Source organism: Eulemur rufifrons, chromosome 29 (genome assembly GCF_041146395.1).
Source record: "Eulemur rufifrons isolate Redbay chromosome 29, OSU_ERuf_1, whole genome shotgun sequence".
Lineage (NCBI taxonomy): Eukaryota > Metazoa > Chordata > Mammalia > Primates > Lemuridae > Eulemur > Eulemur rufifrons.
In genome coordinates this window covers 13417386-13438076 of record NC_091011.1, presented here as the reverse complement: position 1 = coordinate 13438076, position 20691 = coordinate 13417386, and the positions used below count along the sequence as shown (strand labels likewise).

General features: G+C 43.3%; 1 protein-coding gene across 1 annotated transcript in view; it reads right to left on the bottom strand.

Annotated features, from left to right (window-relative positions):
• The window catches only part of GLI3 (GLI family zinc finger 3), a 258402-nt gene that overhangs the window by 42983 nt on the left and 194728 nt on the right, over positions 1-20691 (bottom strand). The window contains exons 8-10 of the mRNA XM_069461897.1: positions 18655-18868; positions 17733-17846; positions 16025-16165 (exon numbers count right to left, since the gene is read on the bottom strand). Coding sequence (XP_069317998.1) covers positions 16025-16165; positions 17733-17846; positions 18655-18868 — 469 coding nt within the window. The remainder of the gene's footprint in view (positions 1-16024; positions 16166-17732; positions 17847-18654; positions 18869-20691) is intronic.

Genomic DNA, 20691 nt, shown 5'->3' with positions numbered 1-20691 from the left:
GTGTGGAGACACTGAGTGCTCTCAGCTCAGCCTGGCTTCCAGCCCGACACTTCCTTGAAGGGACACCTTCACCCTTAACTCAAGAGTCACAAAAGAGAGGAGGAAAAGGAAGGGCCGGTTAGCTACGACAGGGTGCTCAACCTCTGAGGACCTCTTAGCTCTACCTGAAACACAGGGTAATCCAGTGAAACGAATTATCAAGATCATGAGGCTAAGGAAGGACATTTAAAAAAAAAAAAATGTAAGAAAGAAAGGAGAACCTAACAGCCACATGGTGCCAGACAACAGAAAGGACACGAAAGAGCACAGTAAAGTTACAAGTTTATTATGTAATCTCTCATGTGCTTGAAAATAAATACAAAAACAAGATTGAGACTCACTCGGACAAGGACTGCAGTCTGGGGAACAAAGTGATGCAAAAAACTGTGAATAATCAGGCTAAGTTTTACATCCTTCACGTTGCGTGAGACTTAGACCACACAGCCACAGCCCAAACCCAAAGAGAATGAAAATTCCTTTTCTGGTATTCCAAAAGTATTTGATTATTTACCTCTCCGTGAGCCTAGCACTAATATTTTTATCTGAAAGGATCTCAGGAAAAAAAAAGGTATGTGATATAAAAGTACTCAGTACACAAGACTGATTTCTAAAGAAAATTCTAAGGGTAATTTTCATATGTAATAACTACAGCAGGGCTAATCACATCAAAATAAAATGAGAGAAAAAAACCAAAAATCTAAGAAGGTTTTGGATTAGAGGTAGCTCTGGTATACAAGGAAAAACTCAGGCCTCACAGCACCCAAATTCTTACCTCAAATTTGTTACCTGAGGAATTCAGAGGTTCACCCTTTCCAATAATATGTCAGTCTAGAGTGTTTTTACTAACTAGTAATATGTTATATAATCAAAACTTTTCAAAGAAGGGAAGGAAAATCTTAACATAGATGGAGAGGAAAAACTGTTGGAAGCATTACATATTAATTTATATATTAATACAAAACTGAGATGATGCCATCATTCTCAGCTGAGAACAAATGCCAATCTGTCCCTCCTTTGAACGAAGGCACATAACTGGCTTGAAAGAAACTTCTACAGTATAAAGGAATTTCACTCAGGTTTGAGAGGGAGTGAGAGTTCATCTAGTCCAGGAACCCACTGGATGCTCTGAATTACCTCTATAATACCCCGTGCCCAGTGCCCAGTGGTGTCCAATTTAAATGCCTCACATTCCAGTACAGGAACTTCCTTTTCCCTTGGGCAGCATTTTGGCTGGCTCTCGCGGTTCAATCAGTTTTCCTTACAACAAGCCTAAATCTGTCTCCCCATGGTTTCCGTGCATTGCACCTATGATCCGCACACTGAAGACAGACAAGGTCCAGCTTCTACAAGAAAGCCATCCACCCTCAAATATCAGAAGGCAGTTACTGTGCCCTCCCACTGGTTCTCTCTGCCTAACCCTCCACCCCTAAAACTTTGCTTCCCTGGTTTCATTCTTGTTATTTATTTTCTTAAAGACACCCAGGCTGGCGTGCAGTGGTGTGATCTAGCTCACTACAGCCTCAAACTCCTCAAGTGATCCTCCCGCCTCAGCCTCCTGAGCAGCTGGAACTATAGGGGGACACTCTTTCCTGGTTTAACAAGGCACGCTTAGCGCTCTCTCTACCTGATCCAACGCCTATTAATTAGCACATTTTTAGAATGTGGAGTGCCAGGCTAAGTGCTATTTTCCAGAAATAGTTTGAGCATAAACTTAACAGCGTACTTCTATCTCTATAGCTGAGAATCACCTTAGCCAGGTTTGGTAGCAAATCTCTTTGCCCTGTAGTAGTGAATTTATAGTTAATTAAAGGCCTTAAGTTATTATCATCATTTTTAATCTCCTTGGAGCTATTTCAGTTTTTTGATTTTTCAAGATCTTTGAGGACACTGATTCAGTCATTAACTGGATATGAAAATTCCTCATAAACAACTTTGATGATAATTGCACTCCACCACTTCGTCCTGGAGACAAACATAAGTATGAAATTGTTAAGCAGCAAAACAAGGCCGGAGTCCAAGCTCAGCAGCGCACTTCTAGAAACAGCCCCCTTGGCTGGCGCCTCCAACTCCTAACTGCTGTTTAACACAACCATCCTTTTCTGACTTTGCCATGATTGCTTATCAAATGTTTTGCTCAAGTTCCAACCTCGCATATTTACAGCATTTTCCTAACCAGTCTAATGATATGTCAAAGAAAACATCAGCCCAGTCTAGTGTGATCCTTCTCTGGGCAAACTCAGAGGGTCCCAGCGATTACTGTTCATTTTGTAACAGGACAACCAACTTCTCATAATAAAAATACAGTTTTCTCTAGAACTGAGCCGAAACCCTCTGCTTGTAATGTTCAGAATTCATTTTCTTGACCCTTTTGAAAGTTCAAAATGACATTCACCACCTTCAGTCTCTCCTAGCATATCACCCAAGCTTTATAATTGATCAAAAATTCCTGATATTGGTTCGCAGTTACATTTGTTAGGAAGGTCAGTGCCCTGGGATCAGCCCAGTCCCCTCTGCTCCACAGATGTGGACACTCGCGTGGACTCTGATCCCCTTTGCCAATCAAGGATCTTACTCCCGTTTCAGCAGGACAGACACTTTTCTTTTGTCCACCTGCCTGCTGCCCCTAGTGAGCAGGAAGGCCCAGGAGGACAGGCCTTGTCAGAGTCACCTCTGTCCCCTCCGTCTCTCGTTCCAAATGAATAACAAAATGAACGTGTAATCTTCACTCAGACCAACACAAACGACAAGAGCAATCCAGGAAGGGAGCTGTTTGCTGCCACGGCCATGTGTCAGTTATAAACCATCCGTCCCAAGGACATGCCCTCCTGTTCTGGACCCCAGCACCCCCTCTCGTGGCCACCAGCTTGCCTCAGCCGCCCCAGTGGATGGGATATGGTCTGCTAAGTCTGTGTCACTAGCTCTATCTTATTTCCACGTATTTACTTTCTTTCCACCTTCCATATGTGTCTAACCTCACCAAAGCACTCCACTGGGACCCTCATCTTCCATATTTTGTGTTTTCTTTCTTTGATAATTTGTGATTGCTCAAAGTGGCTTTCCTGAGTGACCTTCAACTCCCTTGCTGTACTTTCTCTGGAGTCTCTTGCTATTAAACCGGGGCCATCAGAAAGCTTGGATTTACACTCTGCGCTGGGGCTCTGCAGCCGACACTGGGCCTACACGAAGCGCCTGGTGGGATCTGCTAGCTCTCTCCACCCTCGCCCCGCAGAGGCTCCATCTGAAGGGCTACAGCTTACAGTGAAACCCGTAAATAACAGCAGGGTTGGGAGGTGGCAGTGGGGACCCGGAGCTCGGAGTTTCAAGTTCCAAAAGTTCTGTGTTCTCCAACTGTTGCTTCCAGCCTTTAGTATGATGAATAGTACTTACGCTCTCAAAAGCAAGAGACAGACACATGTTCTGGATGGGTTCATGAGTTGCACCTTGCGTGGGGAGGGTCTGTCTTGGAGGAGTGCCTGATTTTCACCTTTGTTTTGATAAAGGGGTCTGAAGTTTACAATGAAGACTTATATTTACTTTTAATGGTATTCAACTTGCAATAAACATACAGGGAAAACAGCAAACCTGGAGGCAACTTAGCGTGAAATGGGGAAGGAAGACGACTGTCTTTGCTGGGGGAAGGGGTGAGAAGGGTGGAGTGGTGGATGGTAAAGTGCACAGATGGCTAAGGAAGTCTAAAGACCAAACCTTCATTTTATGCACCCAGGAGCCATTAAAAACAGTATGACTTGTGTATGAGTGAACTAACTTATCAGTAGCACACTACTCACAAATGAGTTTAGTGGCCTTACGTAAGTTTCTTAGCTTTTCTAGACCTCACTGTAGCTGGTTAGGGCATTTACAGGATTCTATGATTAGGAGGGACCACAACAGTGATGTCCAGCAAGGAGGACATACAAACTAGCTACTGAAAGAGAATTATGTTTATTCCTACAGAACAGAGCATGAACATCACATCTCCTTTCATCGAGTCACCATTTGGAAATAAAACTTGGTCAACCTAGCAGTCTACTTTACCTAGCTAAGCCCACCTAACCTGATGTCTTGAATATTCAGTCTTTGCATTTGTCTAAAACATTCTGACCCCGTTTGGGGAGAAAGTGGCCACAGTGTCTATGTGGAGCTGTCTGCTGGGTGAGGGCCGAGTGTCACAGGTGGCGATGCTCCAGGGCACGCTAGCCAGCCGGAGCCCGGCCTGGGGGAGAGCAGGCAGGACCCGGGCGAGGGGCGCGGGGCTGGGCAGGCAGAACAGGGAGTGCGTCCAGGAGCCTCATGAAGGCGGAGGTGAGACCACTGAAAGGCAGAGCCTGTACAAGACAGCTTCAAATCTGCTGTAAGTTTGGCAGTTTCTCAGTTAAACATAGAGTTACCACATGGCCAAGCAATCCCACTCCTAAGGACTGAAAAAAATCCCCAAAAGAACTGAAAATAGGTATTCAAGCAAAAACTTGTACGTGAATGTTCGTAACACAATAAACAAAAGGTGGAAACGACCCAAATGTCCATCAAGCTATGCATGGATAAACAAAATGTGGCACAGCCACACAACGGAGTATTATTGAGCCATAAAAAGGAAGAAAGCACCGATACATGCCACGGCATGAATGAGCCTCGAAAATGCTGTGCTCAGTGAAGAAAGACAGACACAAAAGGTTACATATTACATGATTCCATTTATATGAAATGTCCGGAATAGACAAATCCGCAGAGACAGAACACAGACCAGGGGTTCTCAGGGCCCCGGGGTCGGAGGGGGGATGGGAGGTGACTGCATAATGGGTGCAGAGTTACCCTGTGGGGTGACGGAAATGTTTGGGAAGTAGATTGTGCTGACGGTTGCACCACACGGCGTGTGCGCTAAATGCCATTGAATAGTGCTCCGCAAAATGGCCAAAATGGGAAACTCTACGTGACGTGTATTCGATCACAATGTTTTCACTCTGGCCCAGGGAATAAGCTGGCCAGGCCCTGAGCAGGGCCGTCCTTTCTCCTCCCTCCCCCCGCCACGTCCCGCCAGTCCACACCGCTCATGCCTTGGAGCAGAAAGGATAAACCGAATGAGCCCAAGTGTCAGCGCAATATAAATTACGGCAAGGGAAAAAAAGAAACAACTTGATGCATGGCTGGGGATCGAAAAGAGGAATGTCCACCATTGTTTGTGATTATGGATCACATCACAATCTAATAGCAATTTTTATTTAATCAATAATTTCCATGCTGAACAGACAGGCCTGTTACAGAGAATCGACAAGCAGGTACTGATAGCGACGAGCCTCGTTATTAATCTTTCCTCTGCCGGCTTATCAGCCAAACTACTGTAAAGGCACCACCAAGATGGATTTTAGAGTCCACCTTTCTCCTCTCCCCCCTCCCTTTTCTTTTTTCCTCTCCCAGAACATTTCATGTAACGTAGACTCTAAGTTTATTTGAGTAACCTAAGGCTCGAGTAGCATAAAAACGTAGCTCACATTAAGCAATTTCACAAATCAGTAGGACCTAGACCATTGCTCAGGGTTAGCCATTATAGGCTAATAAATCATACTTTCTCTTTGAGTTGTCAATCGCCAAAAACCTTTGTACGAGCGCTGGCATCTGTAATTCCGTAAAGGCTTTTCATCTTGAAATAAGATGCTCTGGACTGATAACAAGAATAATCCCCCCTTGATCAAGAAAAAAAAAAAAATCTGCATTTTACCAATTAAAGCTGCTGCCAGAAGCCAAATGGCTCAGTACTGAGATTCCAGTGAAGTTTATCTCTGCTAAACACAAGGAGGAATACAGGGAGGGCGGTGGCTTGACTGCTTTATCTTGCGGGAGAAACCACGCCAGGGGAAGGTTGAGAACTTTCCCTGCCCCCAGGAAAAGCCACCAGGAAAGACCTGCTCTTCATGAACCAGGGCTCCCGCCTGCCCTCAACACCTTCTTGGGCCATGTCACATGAGCTGAAGCACAAGGTAGTGCCTCGGGAAACCCCATGTCTGCTCAGGTAGGTTGGAGAAAGCAGAAGTGATGAGGTTTAGACCGGGCAGGTTCTGTTGGCCTGGGAGATGGCCCACCCAAAACAGTGCTGTGACTCTAACAGAAGCCAGCGAGTGCAGTTTTGTTTTGTGGATTGGGAAGACACTTTCAGAACTCAAGATTGTGTATTCATAACTAGAAAATAAGGCACACCTTATTTTGCACAAAACAAAATAATGAAAAAAGAAAAATGATGATAATCCCCAAAAAAGCATTACTAATGGGCCTTAAAAACTTAACTAGCACTGTAGTTATCTTCCCCAAGTTATCAGAGATAATTCTCCTAACAACCCTGATAATCCTATTTGAAAGAGAGATAACGGGCCAGGCAAGGTGGTGCACACCAGTAATCCTAAGCACTGTGAGGCCCAAGCAGGAGGACTGCTTGAGGCCAGGAGTTGGAGACCAGCAAAAGCAAGAGCAAGACCCCGTCTCTACAAAATTTAGAAAAATTAGCTGGACGTGGTGACACATGCCTGTACTCCCAGCTACTCAGAAGGCTGAGGCAGAGGGATCACTTGAGCACAGTTACAGTGAGCTATGACACCACTGAACTCTAGCCCGGGAACACAGTGAGACCCTGTCTCAAAAATAAATAAATAAAATAAAATAAAGAGAAATAACAAAATCTTAGGACCCTTAGGTAAAGAGCCTGAGGTCACACAGCAGGAGACAGGGGTTCCATGGGCAAAACCACCTCCCGGGTGCTCAGCCAGCAACCCTGAAACTTCTCTCTGAACATCACTGGCAACAACCACATCAGCTGCCAAAACTGTAATTATAAAACATCCTCAAGCTATCCTCCAAAGTTGTAAAAATTAATTAAAAAAATAATTTCCACTATAGAGTCTCATTTTTTGCCCCACCCACCCTACCCTTGCCTTCTTCAATACGTGGTACTTGCAACTTCTGGGACTTTGCAAAGCTCAGCCCCAGTCTCTCTAAAGTTCATGCTGGCTCAAGCCATTTCTCTCGTCAAAAACATTCAATTCTCTTTACTGCATCTGGAATAAAAGTCAGACTTCTAGTCTAGCCATCTCATCTCCCATAACATGGTGCTGCTCTATTCTATAATCTCATCTCGCACTACCCTTCTGCCTCCCAGACACACTTTGGTTCTGCTCTAACTGCATTATTTACCACTTCTCGGCCAAAAACCATAAAATGAATCATTTTGTAATTATATTTCTAATTCAAAGACATGTCAAAAACTCAAAACTTTTATTATAATGGCCACAATCATAGATAAAATTCTCTAATACCTTCTGCATCCATTAACTTCTTTCTGCTGTCTTCTCAACAAAGAATCCCTAATACCTCCCTGCAATGGTCTTCCCTGTTTAAATCCACCTATTCATTCAAGATCATGTTCAAACCCAATCTCCAGGAGACCTTTCTGTCATACCTTCACCTTACTTGTCTTCCCACTGCCCTGCTTGTACATGCATAGTACTCAGAACAGCCTGCCCTGTATGCTCCCCTTACCCAAAGGGACAGACATAGAAGACGTGTGTCAGGTCTTATCCCCGCCACTTACCTTGATCGCTGCTCCCTAGGGCTGACACCCAGGAGGCCTTTTTCTGCTAGACACTGTGCCTGCAATTTGTGTAGTGGCCACCAGGTGGTGGTGGTGACCACTAGCAGCTAAGTAAGCACTCAAGATTAACAGCCTATAGAGGTCAGCCCACGCAACCAAATCAATGGTCTACTTATTACTCTTTTTTCATTTTCATATAAAATCCCCTTAATCTCTCCACTCTTCAGTTAATTGGGTTTATTAGTACTACGTCTCAGGGAGTCTGTTCTTCCTTATGTTTGAATAATGCTTTCCAGCTTACAAAGCACTTCCATTACAAGATCTCATTCTATCCTCATAAACAACAAATTTTAAAACCCTGTGAGAAAAACAGAAAGGATATTATTATTATCTCCACTTTACAGACGAGACACTGAGGATTGAAGGTGCAGGGAGACTTAAAGTCAGAAACAGTTTTTGGCAGATGTAGAAATAAAAGACAGATCTCCAACACACAGTCCGGCTTTCTGTTCCGTCCATTCCCCACTCACGGATCAACGCTGCTTTACTGGTAATCGAGTGGGTTGGGGTGGAGTTGGTTTCAGTTTAAGGCCTTGGTTTACGCATAGTCTCTTGAGGATATGCCACTTACTGTTTTCTTCTCTTGCTGACGTTAATTGTTCTAGGGGAAAAAAACTCATCTGTGGTGGTATCTGGCTAATCCCAGAGAAGCCTAAATGTCCCTGAATCTCAAAGAAGTCCTTGCGTTGGAAAATTGCTTTTTGTTCCTAGAACTCTGTTTCATGTCAAAACAGGAGCCCTTGCCATGATCTCAGAAGTTGGAGTCTGAGTGACTTCCTTGGGCTACAACAGAAACATGATGGAGTTTCTCCACCAAAGGCTTGGCTGGTTGCAGGCCTCGCTGAGAACCGAGTGCCTGACCTTGGCAAATGTGGTTTTTAAATTGAGCTCTACCAGTTTATATACACACACACACACTCCCACCCCCACATACACACACAGGTATATTTAAATAGCTTTTTGCTAGAGATATTTTAATAAGGTTATCTTTTCTTTTTAATCTTAACATTCTAAAGTACACATAAGCAGGAGAAACTTTTTCTTTAATCACAAATATATTTTTTGATTTTCTTGTCTTTCCCCCCTCCTTCACACTACAAAAGGAAAATTTAGGGCAGAACCGGGGGCAATTCTGTACCCTAGGGGACATTTGACAAAATCTGGAGATATTTTTGGTTGACACAATGGCATCTGCTGGCACCTAAAGGTGCTACAGGCATCTAAAGGTCAAGGATGCAGCTAAACATCTTAACAACGCACAGGACGGAACCCCACCCCACCAACACAGAATGATCCGCCCCCGTGTGCTATGGTTGAGGAAACTTAGTTTGAAGTAATCACCAAGGACAATTTCCAAAAGGATTTAGGACACCAGAACACACGAACAGGAAGATATTGAATCTCAACACAGCCCCACAGCAGAGCAAGGAGGAACCTACAGTCAGAGTCCCAGAGATTTCTTTAGTTCTTCCCTTATAGTGCTTCACAACCTTGGGGCCTAGTGGACACCTTCAGGCAATTATTCGTTTCGTGCTGACACACCAACCCAAACACTGCCTGAACACCAACCTAACTCGTGTTTTTATAGGTGACATGCATGGATAAAGCAGCCTCTAAATATGTCCAACATTTTTCTCTTTTATAAGGAAAATCACTGACTTTTTTATTGAGTATAATTTTTTTTTGCTAATTCCCTCACCATTTTATGTGGTAAATACTATTATTTTCCTTATTTCACAGATGTAGAACTGAGGGTCAGAGGGGGAATGTGACGTGTCTGTGGGGAGAACAGGCCTTGAACCCCGGGCCCATCAGCTTTGAAACTCACTCACGCTATACTGCCACAGAGTGACGACGGCAAGCAAAAGTGTTCTTTCAGATTGGGTGCTAGTTCTTCTCACATAAAAATCATCATCATCATCATCATCAGGCCTCAGGAGTTACGTGCCTGACTTGCTTTGACTCTAACATATTTCCCACCTGGTTCCCAGAAGCCTTTTCCCGAATCCCTTCAGAGCCTCTAGAAACTCAACTGCACATTATGGCTCCATTCCGTCCTGCCCCGTATTGTGCACTATGCTTTTATGTGTCCTCACCTCCCCCTCCCAGGTAGACTGTCAAGTCCTTGAGGGTGTCAGTCCCTCTCCCGCAAACAGCTGGGGCTGCAGGCAGCACCGGGCTCTGCACATCTTCTCAGGAAGAGCTGCTGAGCAGACGGCTGCTCTGCTCCTGTTGGCTCATCCTCTTCCTAACCAACAGGAGGATACACTATGCCAGCAACACCCGCTGCAGACAAGCATATTCAAATGCAGCCCAGCCAGGGCACTCATCATCCCCCGTGTGAACTGGGTCCATGCAGAACATTCCAGCAGACTAATCATTGGTAGGATCCAGAATCTCACCTAAGGTATCTCTGAGAACCAATCAAAAAGCTTTCACTAGGAAAATGCTCCCCAAATGACAGAAACAGTTACTCGGGTAAAGATTCTGATGAAATATTTCAGGGGCTATATACACTGCCTGGTCCTAAATTCCACCTGGGGGCAGTCATCCCTAACTGACTGTAGCGTCCTCACCCCAGCCCACCCCCAGCCTCCCTCCCAGGCTGAGCACAGCTCTCCACGCGGCTGCTGGCCACGCAGTTGGCACCTGAGAGGAAACCTGTTGGCCACCCCTATGCTAAGGACCATCCAACTCTATCTAATTCAAATCCTTCACTGGCTTTGACTAAAACAGGTTCAAGAAGGTGAAATATCTTGGCTAAGCCCTATTCAGCAGACGCACTGGGGAACACCAGGGGGTTTCCTGGCTGCAGTCAAGTGTTTGTCCCAGTTTAGCAACAATTAATATAAAATAAGCCTTGAGGCTAACACAGAAACCACAAAAACTAACAGTGCCACAGCATTCTGCTTCCCCACTCAGCCCTGCAAAACACACACACATAAAACAACGAGCGACAGGGTGACCTCTTTCAGACCCTCTGTCTGTTTCTCATTAGGCCTACTGCATGTGATCTCTGCTTGGCCTTGGACGTTGGGGACAGCGTTTATTTTCACGGCTGTTTCACAGTATGATAAGTGAGAAAATAACATTCTAAAGGGTCAAATGGTTCCAAGGAGGTCATCCCAAGAGTCAGGGCAGAGATGGGGCTGCCACTCAGAAATCCAGCTGGGCCTGGGGGGCTGTAGCGGGTGGGCCACGCGCCCCTTATACACACTTGGTCTGATCTCCCAAATGTCTCTTTATGGGAACAATTTCTGCAGGTGCAATTTAGTCAGCAACTTTAAAGAGAATGTGACCCTTAAGGCAAAATTGTCAAAGGATGGCTTTGAAGTTTCTAGTTCTTAGTCTATATTTTACATGCCATGTTTCCAAATAATTAGAGTAACTAAATTAACTGGCAACTCCATGTAGGGAAAATAAGATCAAAATCTCTACTCATTCGTCTTAGGTTTTATGTGCACACAAAACTAATTTCTGCCTCCTATCTGAGACCCCTATCACATCTTAAACTCAATTTTCTCTTAGGTAAGGATATACAATGCAACTTTAGCAAAGGGATCAAAATTAGACGGAAAACATTTAAAATGCAAATTTAGGATCATGGTATTAATATGAAAATAATGTCTTCACATCCTAACTCTTCCTCGCGTTTCTACGGATACATCAATTCTTCACAAATTAGATGTGCTTTCTTTATATCTAAATCTGTATGATATTAAAAAGAAAGCCTTTCATTTTCACACTGCTGATGTACAGAATTTGTTTCCAAATGGCAGCAAAGGTGATTATAACTGTATTCTTCTGATAAAGGCAACTTCAGTCTGCTTTTAGAGATCAAAATTTGCAGCATATGAAAGCATTTAAAATCCAAGTAGGTGGTTAATCACTCTACAAAAAGGTGAATTTTTGACACAACGCTTAAAAGATACAAATGGAGGATTACAGAGACTTAAATGCCACCCAGCTGAAGCGGGATGCTAATATAAATACATCTCAAGTTCTCCGTGGCTCTGCCCCACAGGTAAAAGACCGCATGCCCCAGTATCATTGCCAAGGGACTCCACAGGTCATTCTGCTGGGGAATGGGCTAGGAAATAAAACTCTTAAAAAAGAATTTGACTTTTTAAAGACCTTTGGGAGGAATATTATAGGTGTTATTTCTTAGACAGAAATAGAGGGTTGGATTGTTGAAATTGAGGGCAAGGAGTTGCAGGGGCACAGTGAACAGGTGGACACGAGGCATGGTGATTATACTATTTCTATTCTTTCTATGTCAGCATTGGTGTTTTCAAGCATAACTAGCCTCTCAGCAGTGATGACTCCACACTGAGATGAAAGTTCTTCCCATTTATTCCTTCTCCTTTTTCAAAAAAGCGTCTCAAAACAGTGGTAGTACACACAACGTCATTCACAACCAGAGTGTGCGGGTTTCGGGGAACCCAAGACTAACTTGTGCTGCATGCTGTGAGTATTTCAGATGCCTCAACCATCAAAGGGCCAAAGATGGTTCCAGGACAAGATTAAAACAAGAGGGAGATGGCTCTCGGTACCCATGGGAAGCGTCCCTCATCCATGGGAGAAGCCAGGCTGAATTGTCTTAATGTCGTAATGACACAAGCCAAATCAGGTAACATAAGCAAAAGTGAAACCAAATCACACTTTGAGAACTGACATTCTACAACTTTCAGAAACACATTTAAATGTAACATTCATGTCTTTTGTGATAAATGCACAACAACAAAAAGAGGGTTTGGTTAATTTAAAATCAAAGAGAAAATGTGCACTTTCAATTTGTTTTGCGATGCTAGAATATGTGCCTTTCAGATGTCAAGGGAAGAGGAAAAACTCGCATCCTGACAAATCAATAATAAATTCGGTCTTAATCAAATGTACATGAAATTAATTTTTATTCTATATGCTTTCTTGTTCCCATCTATTTTAACTGACACCAAGAAAGGGACAAAGTACAGCAAAAATTCAGTTAAGAAAAATACGCAGTATCTTCTTAGCTTCTGGTCATAGAAGTAAATGTATGGCAAAGTTAATACTAGCTTGAGAGTAACCAAGCCCAATTATAATTATCTTGCAGGGAAGAGAAATTAATTAAACATCCCAGTGATAAAGACCCCAACAGCAACCTAGAATAAACACATAACTGGCGAAGGAGAGGGTGAAATAAAGGAGAAGGCAAGGGAAAGGCAATATTTAGCCCGTCTGTTCGGACAGTAATGGACAAGGTAATCTTTTCAAGAGTACATGGAGTGCATTACACTGGAAATGAGACTACCTGGCGGGCAAAGTCAGCCGAGTGCCTAATTCTCCTCTTCAACTTTGTGATTTGCTAATGTGAAACACATGTCTCCCTTCTGCACCAAGTTCAAATAACTCCGGAATTCCAACCGTGCATCTCAGCGACTGAACCAGAACAAGGGGAGAACTTGTCAGGATTTAAGAGCTTTCAGCAAAGCCCTTCAATTGCAGCCAGCACCCTATTCCCCGGAAGGATATCAATTATAGATAGTGACTTGCTTTAGCAGGCAGTCGGGACTGTCAGACACTAGATAGACAACCATGAAGAATCATGAATCTTTCTATTAACTGTAAGAGGGGGGAAAAGAATGGGTCACGGCTATAAATAAGGCAGAGCATCAGAATGGTTTAACACCTTGCCTCTTGGTTGTATGTGGCATGAAAATTCAAGTAATTCACAAAATGTCCTCTCGCCAAGGAAAGTCACAGGAATGGAAACTGTTAATGCTTCCCTCTGCCCCCCAAAAATGTGGTTTTAGCAACTGGTATTTATTCCACCTGCCACCAAAGTAATTAGGTGGACTTAAAGTAGCTATTCCTTCAATCAACAAAATATAAAGCACCTACCCTAGACCAGGCCACCACAAATGCTAACAGTTACACTCATGCGTACAAAGGTACCTGTATGTCATGCAATGTAAAATCAATTTAAACACGCAAATATGGAATTTTCTACATTTCAGACAATGAGGAAAAGGGTGGAAAATAAGTGATATGAAGTAGTGTGTTTATTTATATTGTTGTAAATTATAATTTTTAATTCACCTAATTAAGTTTACTTACTCATAGAATTTGTCTCAGGCTAAAATTAATATCATAAAGGTAACACATTGCATTTTCTTCTAATCTTGACATGAATTTCTTCGAGCTAATTCGGGATAAAAAAATTCCTCTGTATATGTGTACATTCATATTTTTTAAAGATAGTTTCCATAGAACAGACAATATGGTGCTCATTTAGTTGTTAGTTTAAGCAGGATTCCCTTACAACTACTCTTTCTTTTAAAATATCAGTATCTTTTAAAAGATCTCTCTTTTAAAATATCATTAGAGACTTTTGGCCACTGAGATTAAATTCAACTACCTGCAATTTCACCATCTTTTAAAAGTATCTAGGAGGTAAAGGGGTTAAGTTACTAACACACCCCCAAAAATGTTACATCAACCTGGCCTCTAAGGAGGGCAGTGCATTCTAAATGTGGATTTAGAATATGCTCCCCCATCATGCCTCATTTGATAATGCTTGGACCAGTTAGCCGGAACTCCTTGGAAACGATGATGACTTATCTTCCAAAAAGGCATTATGAGACTGCATCCTTCCTCGGAAGGGTATGTTTAAAAGTGAGCAGCACTGCCAACATCTTCTCTATGATGGCAGCTTTTACACAAACAATTCTTTTCGTGTATGTTGTTCACTCATTATATTGCTGAGGATATTCATAGCACATGCTACTCTTTGGGAATATTTCCCCATATTAAAAGAAAAATTCCAAACTTTTTTCCCCTCTTGAGTATTACAATGTCTTTGTGGTTTCCATTAAAACAGTCAGCAAGAATAAAGGCCATTAAGTCAGGCTTGGCTTAAAAATAACACTTGCAACAAATTAAAGAGAAAGAATCAAATTAAGTTCACGGAAAAATCTGGAAATATACGTTAATTAAAAACATTTGACTTTCTAGTTTTTTGCTGTGCTCCGAAATCTACAATTCTTCGCCTATAATTACAAGGAGACATGATTAAAAAAGAAATGGGGTGGGGGGAACTCTGCTGATGTCATGTTCAGTCCTCAAAACATTCTGCAGATCATGATCACAAAACCTGGCAAACTGTGCATTGAACACCATAATGTAAGTGTGTATATCATAGGATGGGCTGAGTGGCAGAAGACACACTTCTAAAGCTCGTGCAGCCTGTGACACATGTGGGATATGAGAGTGACTTTATAATTTTAGTATTTAAATGGAACGGGGTTATCAAAAAAATATAGATCACTCAAAAATACGAAATGACTGTAAAAGAAAAGAGAGAGGATAATGAAAGAGAGAGAGACGGGGGGGGGGGTGGGGAGGAGTTCGGGGGGGGGGGGGGTGGAAGAGAAGGAGGCAGTCCCAACGCTGCTCTGTCAGATTTTCCATCCTATTAGAAGCTTGAGAAACTGCCAAAGTTAGCAAACCACCCTTGATGCCTCCACAGGCCCCTGTGCTTCTGCCCAGAATTTGTAGGACCTGTATCTCTTGATTCTTGATTATCTAAATGCCCTTCCCGGTTCCCACCTGCCAGGGAAGCTCCACTGGCCTTGCAGAAAGTGCCAAGCACAGGAGCACGGGTGACAGAGGTGCGAGGGTGGGGGCTGTGTGTGCACCGCATTATTTAGAATGACGCACAGGAGAGTCATTAAAAGACTTCTAAACCTGGTGTGGGAAGAGGAGGGGTGGTTCTCAGTCTGACCACACTGCAGTTTTCAAAAACACACATCATTAAACACATTTAAAACCACAAATAACTTTTTCCGTGACACGACTAACCCCACAAGGGCCGGCCTCAAGTCCAGGAACTGCGCTGTCTCCCTACAGAGTGCTAATGGCTGCATGAAATCACGGGAGATTCCTTAGGCTTCGAGGGTTTGGGAGAGGAAAAAAAAGGAATTCCTCCACCCCGACAATTTTTTTCTACTGTTACTGGGTCTTGGAAGGGGAATCAAACTTGGTTAAAAGGTTAATAATAATTCATGTCCAGCTTACTATTACTCAATAACCATCAAAGTCGCTAACTCAAAATAGTGTTTTCTGGCTTACAGGATCAGAGTCATTACACTCTCTATTGAAGACTTTATTGAATTTTACACTAAGCTTTAGCTGACTGAACAGGTCAAGCACTGTGGCTCGGAGTTTTCTTTATTCTCGGAAAGTCATAAAGCCCTCTCCAGTCTGCAGTGCTGCTAGCTAAGAAACTTGACTCAGCGCGGGGTCAGAGAAGCCGACCTCCACAGAAGGGGTCACGGAGTTGTAAAGCCGAGTTCCTGCACACCCTCCACTCACGTGCACAAGCTGCTCCTGGGTGTCGAACTCCCTGGTGCAGCCTTCCCAGTGGCAGTTGGTCTCATAGATGACTTCGGGCTCCTGTTTGCTTTCATCTTTGTCCCCTTCCTCCTTGACTAGGGTTGTCCCTTCGGGCTGTTCCTGAAAGGCAGGGGATGGGGGAAGGGAGCAGAGAGGGAGAAAGAATCAGACTCCATGGAAGGGAAGAAGAGAAAGTAAAATCCTGATTTAGATTTTTCTTCCTCCTCATGCAATGTTTCAATGAAGCTACAACAGAGCCCAGGTCTACCAGCTGGGTTTTGTGCATGAAAGAAGTTAAACACACAAAACCATTTCTGTGCATTTTCTCAGATTTCTCACATACATCTGAGAATTTTAGCTTGTGATTCAAGATAACAGCCGAAGTCATAAGGATGAGAAAAAGCGGAGGCCAAACTTTGCTGTCCTGAATACAAAACTGAAAATAAACTCCAATGTCATCTAAAAAACAACCTAAAAACCCCCCAAAACACATAAACACAAGACAAAAGCCAGAAGAAAAGCAATTGAATTAGGTCTTTCCCCGAAAGTCCAGTCCTTCTATTTTGTTTAGTTGTTTTAATTCTTTTCAGTATATCCATTTGTTTATTCTTAAATTTTGTAATCTAGGAAACGGCTGACTAGTACTTCTATTTTCCCGGCTGTTGGTGACTGTGAGGCACTTTTGTGGACTTTACAGGGATAATGCCCTCTGGATTCAACCTCTGATCTCCAAGGTCCAAAACCTCCCACAGCACCTAAACCTCAGGGGCCTAGTCCTTTCTAGTCTGCTATAGTAGCTTTACAGCAATGCAAATACAAAGGATTTCCAGAATTCTGGGACATAATTAGGTGTGTAGATCCAGGTCCCAATCTGGAGCTAGATGATAAAAACTGCATATCAGCACTGAAGTATAATCAGCAAGGTTGTTGTCTAGCAAAATGCAAAAGGAAGGATCCATTTCAGAACCCACGACACCAACTCATTCTATCCTCCAAAGGAAAGAAAAGGAAGTTTGGGCTAAAGCAGCCAGAAGTTTGGGCTAAGGTAGCCTGATGACAGTGCTGAACTCCTTGTCAAGCACGAGAGCCCCATGAGATGGTGTTATGGGCGTGACCTACACAGTATTAAACTGAGGCCCAGAGACTTTATGTGACTAGAAGCAGAGTCCAAATTGAAATTTCTAAACTCCCCCTTTCAGGATTTTGGGAGGATCAGAATCTAGCCTTAGGTTAGAATCGTTGTGCTTTGATCCTTTCTGGTTCTCCAGGCTCTCCTGGCAAGTAGGAAGTAGCAAAATAAGAAAAAATAAGAACGTGGTCAGTGCAGGGAACAATACTAGCTCTGCCCCAGCTCAGGCTTGGGGCCAGGAGCTCAGGAATTCAGGTCCAAGATCATGGATGAGGACTAAAGCACATCAAATTAATCCAACTGTTTACACTATGAACTACAGCTCCCTACACTCCTAAGTTGCCTAGACTATCAAGAAGGTTGCTCCACGCAGCTTCCTGCCTTAGCATTGTTTGCTTCTGAGCTACAGAAACGAATCTGGTCATCCCATAACTGGCCTTTTATCAAATGTGTTGAGGATGGTCAAGGCCACTAATACAGTCCACAAGGAAATTCTGTGAAAAGACACCAGGTTGGGGAGGGAGGAGGAAGCTGCCTTGCACAGTGTGGGTGTCCTACCTGCTGTCCCCGAGCCCCTGGGCTGGGAAGGTCTTCATCAGGTTTGATCTTAGACCGCTTGTTGTGCATGGGGTCACCGGTGCTGCTCACCGCAGACTCACTCGTGGGCTTGTTCTGCTGGTTGCATTTGCAGGGCCAGAGACAAAAATCAGGTTTTGATCAATGAGTGGTATCAGGATTGAAACCTGCAACTTGAGACAAGCAGGCTTATTTGGCACTAAAGCAACGGCTCTGACAACGCTCTCATCCCCACAGTAGTAGGGTTCAGATGATGTGTTCAAAACTGAAAAATACATTCAGGAGGCAGCTCTTCATCTTTAACTCTTGAGTATAAACTCCCAGGGCTTTTAAAAGCTAAACAGAGCTGGGGCCCTAGGCTTTAATGAGCTCCAACAGTGTCTCTGAAAAGAACAAAGTTGTGAGGTGGGCAGGAAATCAACATGAACCATTTGTGAACTTCTTTAATTAGAGCATCCAGAGTCTTCCCCAAACAATATCAGTGTGGCAATAAGAACAGAGGGCAGAGCACAGTTTCATTCTTACTCTAAAGCATCACATGATGCTGAGTAGCAACTGTGGTTCTAGCAGAGGGAGCGGACAGTGACCAAAGGAGAACAATGCGTTCATTCACAGGCTGCACTTACACGGGATGTGGTTTACAGATGGCACCAGGGCAGAGTGAAGCCTTATCAAGAGGCCTGCTTTTACACACACGAGAACACGACTCTGGGGGAAGGAGCTATTGTTTAATCAGGAGGGTGTATACAACACGCTCACCAAGACTGAAGAACAGACCCCGAGGCTAAGAAGACAGGATGCCAATAAGGAAGCCACAAGAGCACCGAGGCACCAGCACGGCGGCATGGCCCTCCTCTGCTGACCAGCGTGGCGGGCTCATCCACCTGTCCCCTGTCCCTCTCACCTGTGAGGACTCAGATGGGCCGGAGCTGACCTGGACGGGGTTCAGAACCGTAGGGATCCCTGGAATAGGCCTCTGTGTTGGAAAAGTTGGGGCAGGATGGATGAGTGGAGGGCTGTGTCCAAAGGCTGAGCCCAGGCTTTGCTGTCGGCTCAGGATCTGCTGATGCATGTGGAGAGAGACAGGCGCGGAAGGGTAGGTGAAGCTCAAGGCAGGGCTGCGTGTGGGGAGATAAAAGAGAGAAAGGGCCGTCACTTATGCCGAACTCCGAGACAGGCACACGAGACCTGCAGCTTTCTAGCTATGATTTCACCATCCAAACCATACATATAAGTTGGCCAGTTTGTCCATTTATTTTCCAGTGTACAAGCCATTCATCAAAAAACACAATGATTTAATGCCCTCCCCCCTTCCTTTGGGTGTCTGTTTAAGTGAGATGGTAGAAAGGATTATTGTCAAACATCTCGAAAACTTCTAGGAGAAAGAGGACCACAGAGACAAGACACACACGTGCGTGCACACATACACGTGGACCTGAAACAAGACTCTGCAAAACGGAAATAAAAGGCATCGGCTCAATAATAACTATTTATTGCAATAACAAACTTTATATAAAAAAGAGAATGGGTGACTACATGCTTTATAGTACTTTTATTGGCTCTTAGCTCCGTGCGTTCTTGTGCATGGAGCAATTCCTTTAATCTTAGCTCACACCGCGTGCTTTCATATGTCTCCAGATCTTATTACAAGACGAAAGAAAATCAATTGGTTAAATGTGTTTTGAACACCATGCTTGTCATATCACTCATTTGTTTGTAAAGATGGAAAGCTTGGTTCATCCAGAATGCCACCTAAAGAATTTCCATCAGTGCCGTCTGGTTACAGAAACTGATGGATTAACCTCTCCCCACTGAAATCGGTGATCAATAGGCTTCGATACAGGAATATTCCAATGGGAGAGCGCAGCTCCCTCTTCCAGCTAAACAGCATTAAATATCTATTACAGTCTATTATGCATGCTAATGCCTGTCACTGCTTTATTACGCCACACTATTTCCCAGGGCCACACTATTTCCCAGGCTACAGTAAGTCCGGAGGAAGTGGTGATATTACCTAAAGATTTCCAGACTGGTAGGCAATGCCAAATCGCTCTTTGTGCCAGCACAGTTCAGAAATCAATTCCTCTTGAAAGAATGAAGTGCTCTTGAGGAATTTGCCAATGGCTTAAAAATGCATGAAAAACTAATAATTGCATTCATAGCAATTTCTTTTTAAAAAAATAATCAGTGAAAAAAAATATATATATGTATATATTTCCCCCATCCTGCTGTGTAATACCCAGAAAGAATCAGAGTTTCTTGTAACGTCAAAGTTAGAACTCATGCAAATTTCCAATCTGGTGGGTTAATTACTATGGCTGCTAAGCGCATTAACAGAGAATAAAATAATTACAATAACAAAATTCAAACCATTTCAACAACTTTAAGTAATAATTCCAAAGATACCACTCTGTTCATTAATGTGACTCTACATTTTGCCTATTTGACTACAATCCGTAACAGGCGGCTTCAATGGGATTACATTACTATTATTCCTACAGAGAACCTTCCATTACAATAGCTTGCCCATTTAAGACTGAATATCATTAAGAATACCCTAGGAGAATTTCACCAGGCTTTGAGGAACTCTCTTTTCATTCTATATTGTATTTCTTTAATAAAGGCAAGCAGAAACGTGGTGAAAACAGTCATTGTTCACAGTAAGTTAGGGAGAAATCAGTAATAATAATTCCGTTTCTGCGGCACTATGGTTTCTGCCAGTGTTTCCGAAAGCAACCATGAGTGATTACAGCAGGACTTAGCTAAGGTAGCTGTGTGGATGATTGATAGGGCATTAATCAAAAGATGCATATCTGCCTCAGAATTTGTTCACAAGCTTTCTTCTAATAGCTGATTTCATGTTCACTGAGCTCTATGGCAGTTTGTCCAATTTATTTTTCAGTGTACAAGCCATTCATCAAAAACACAATGATTTAACGAC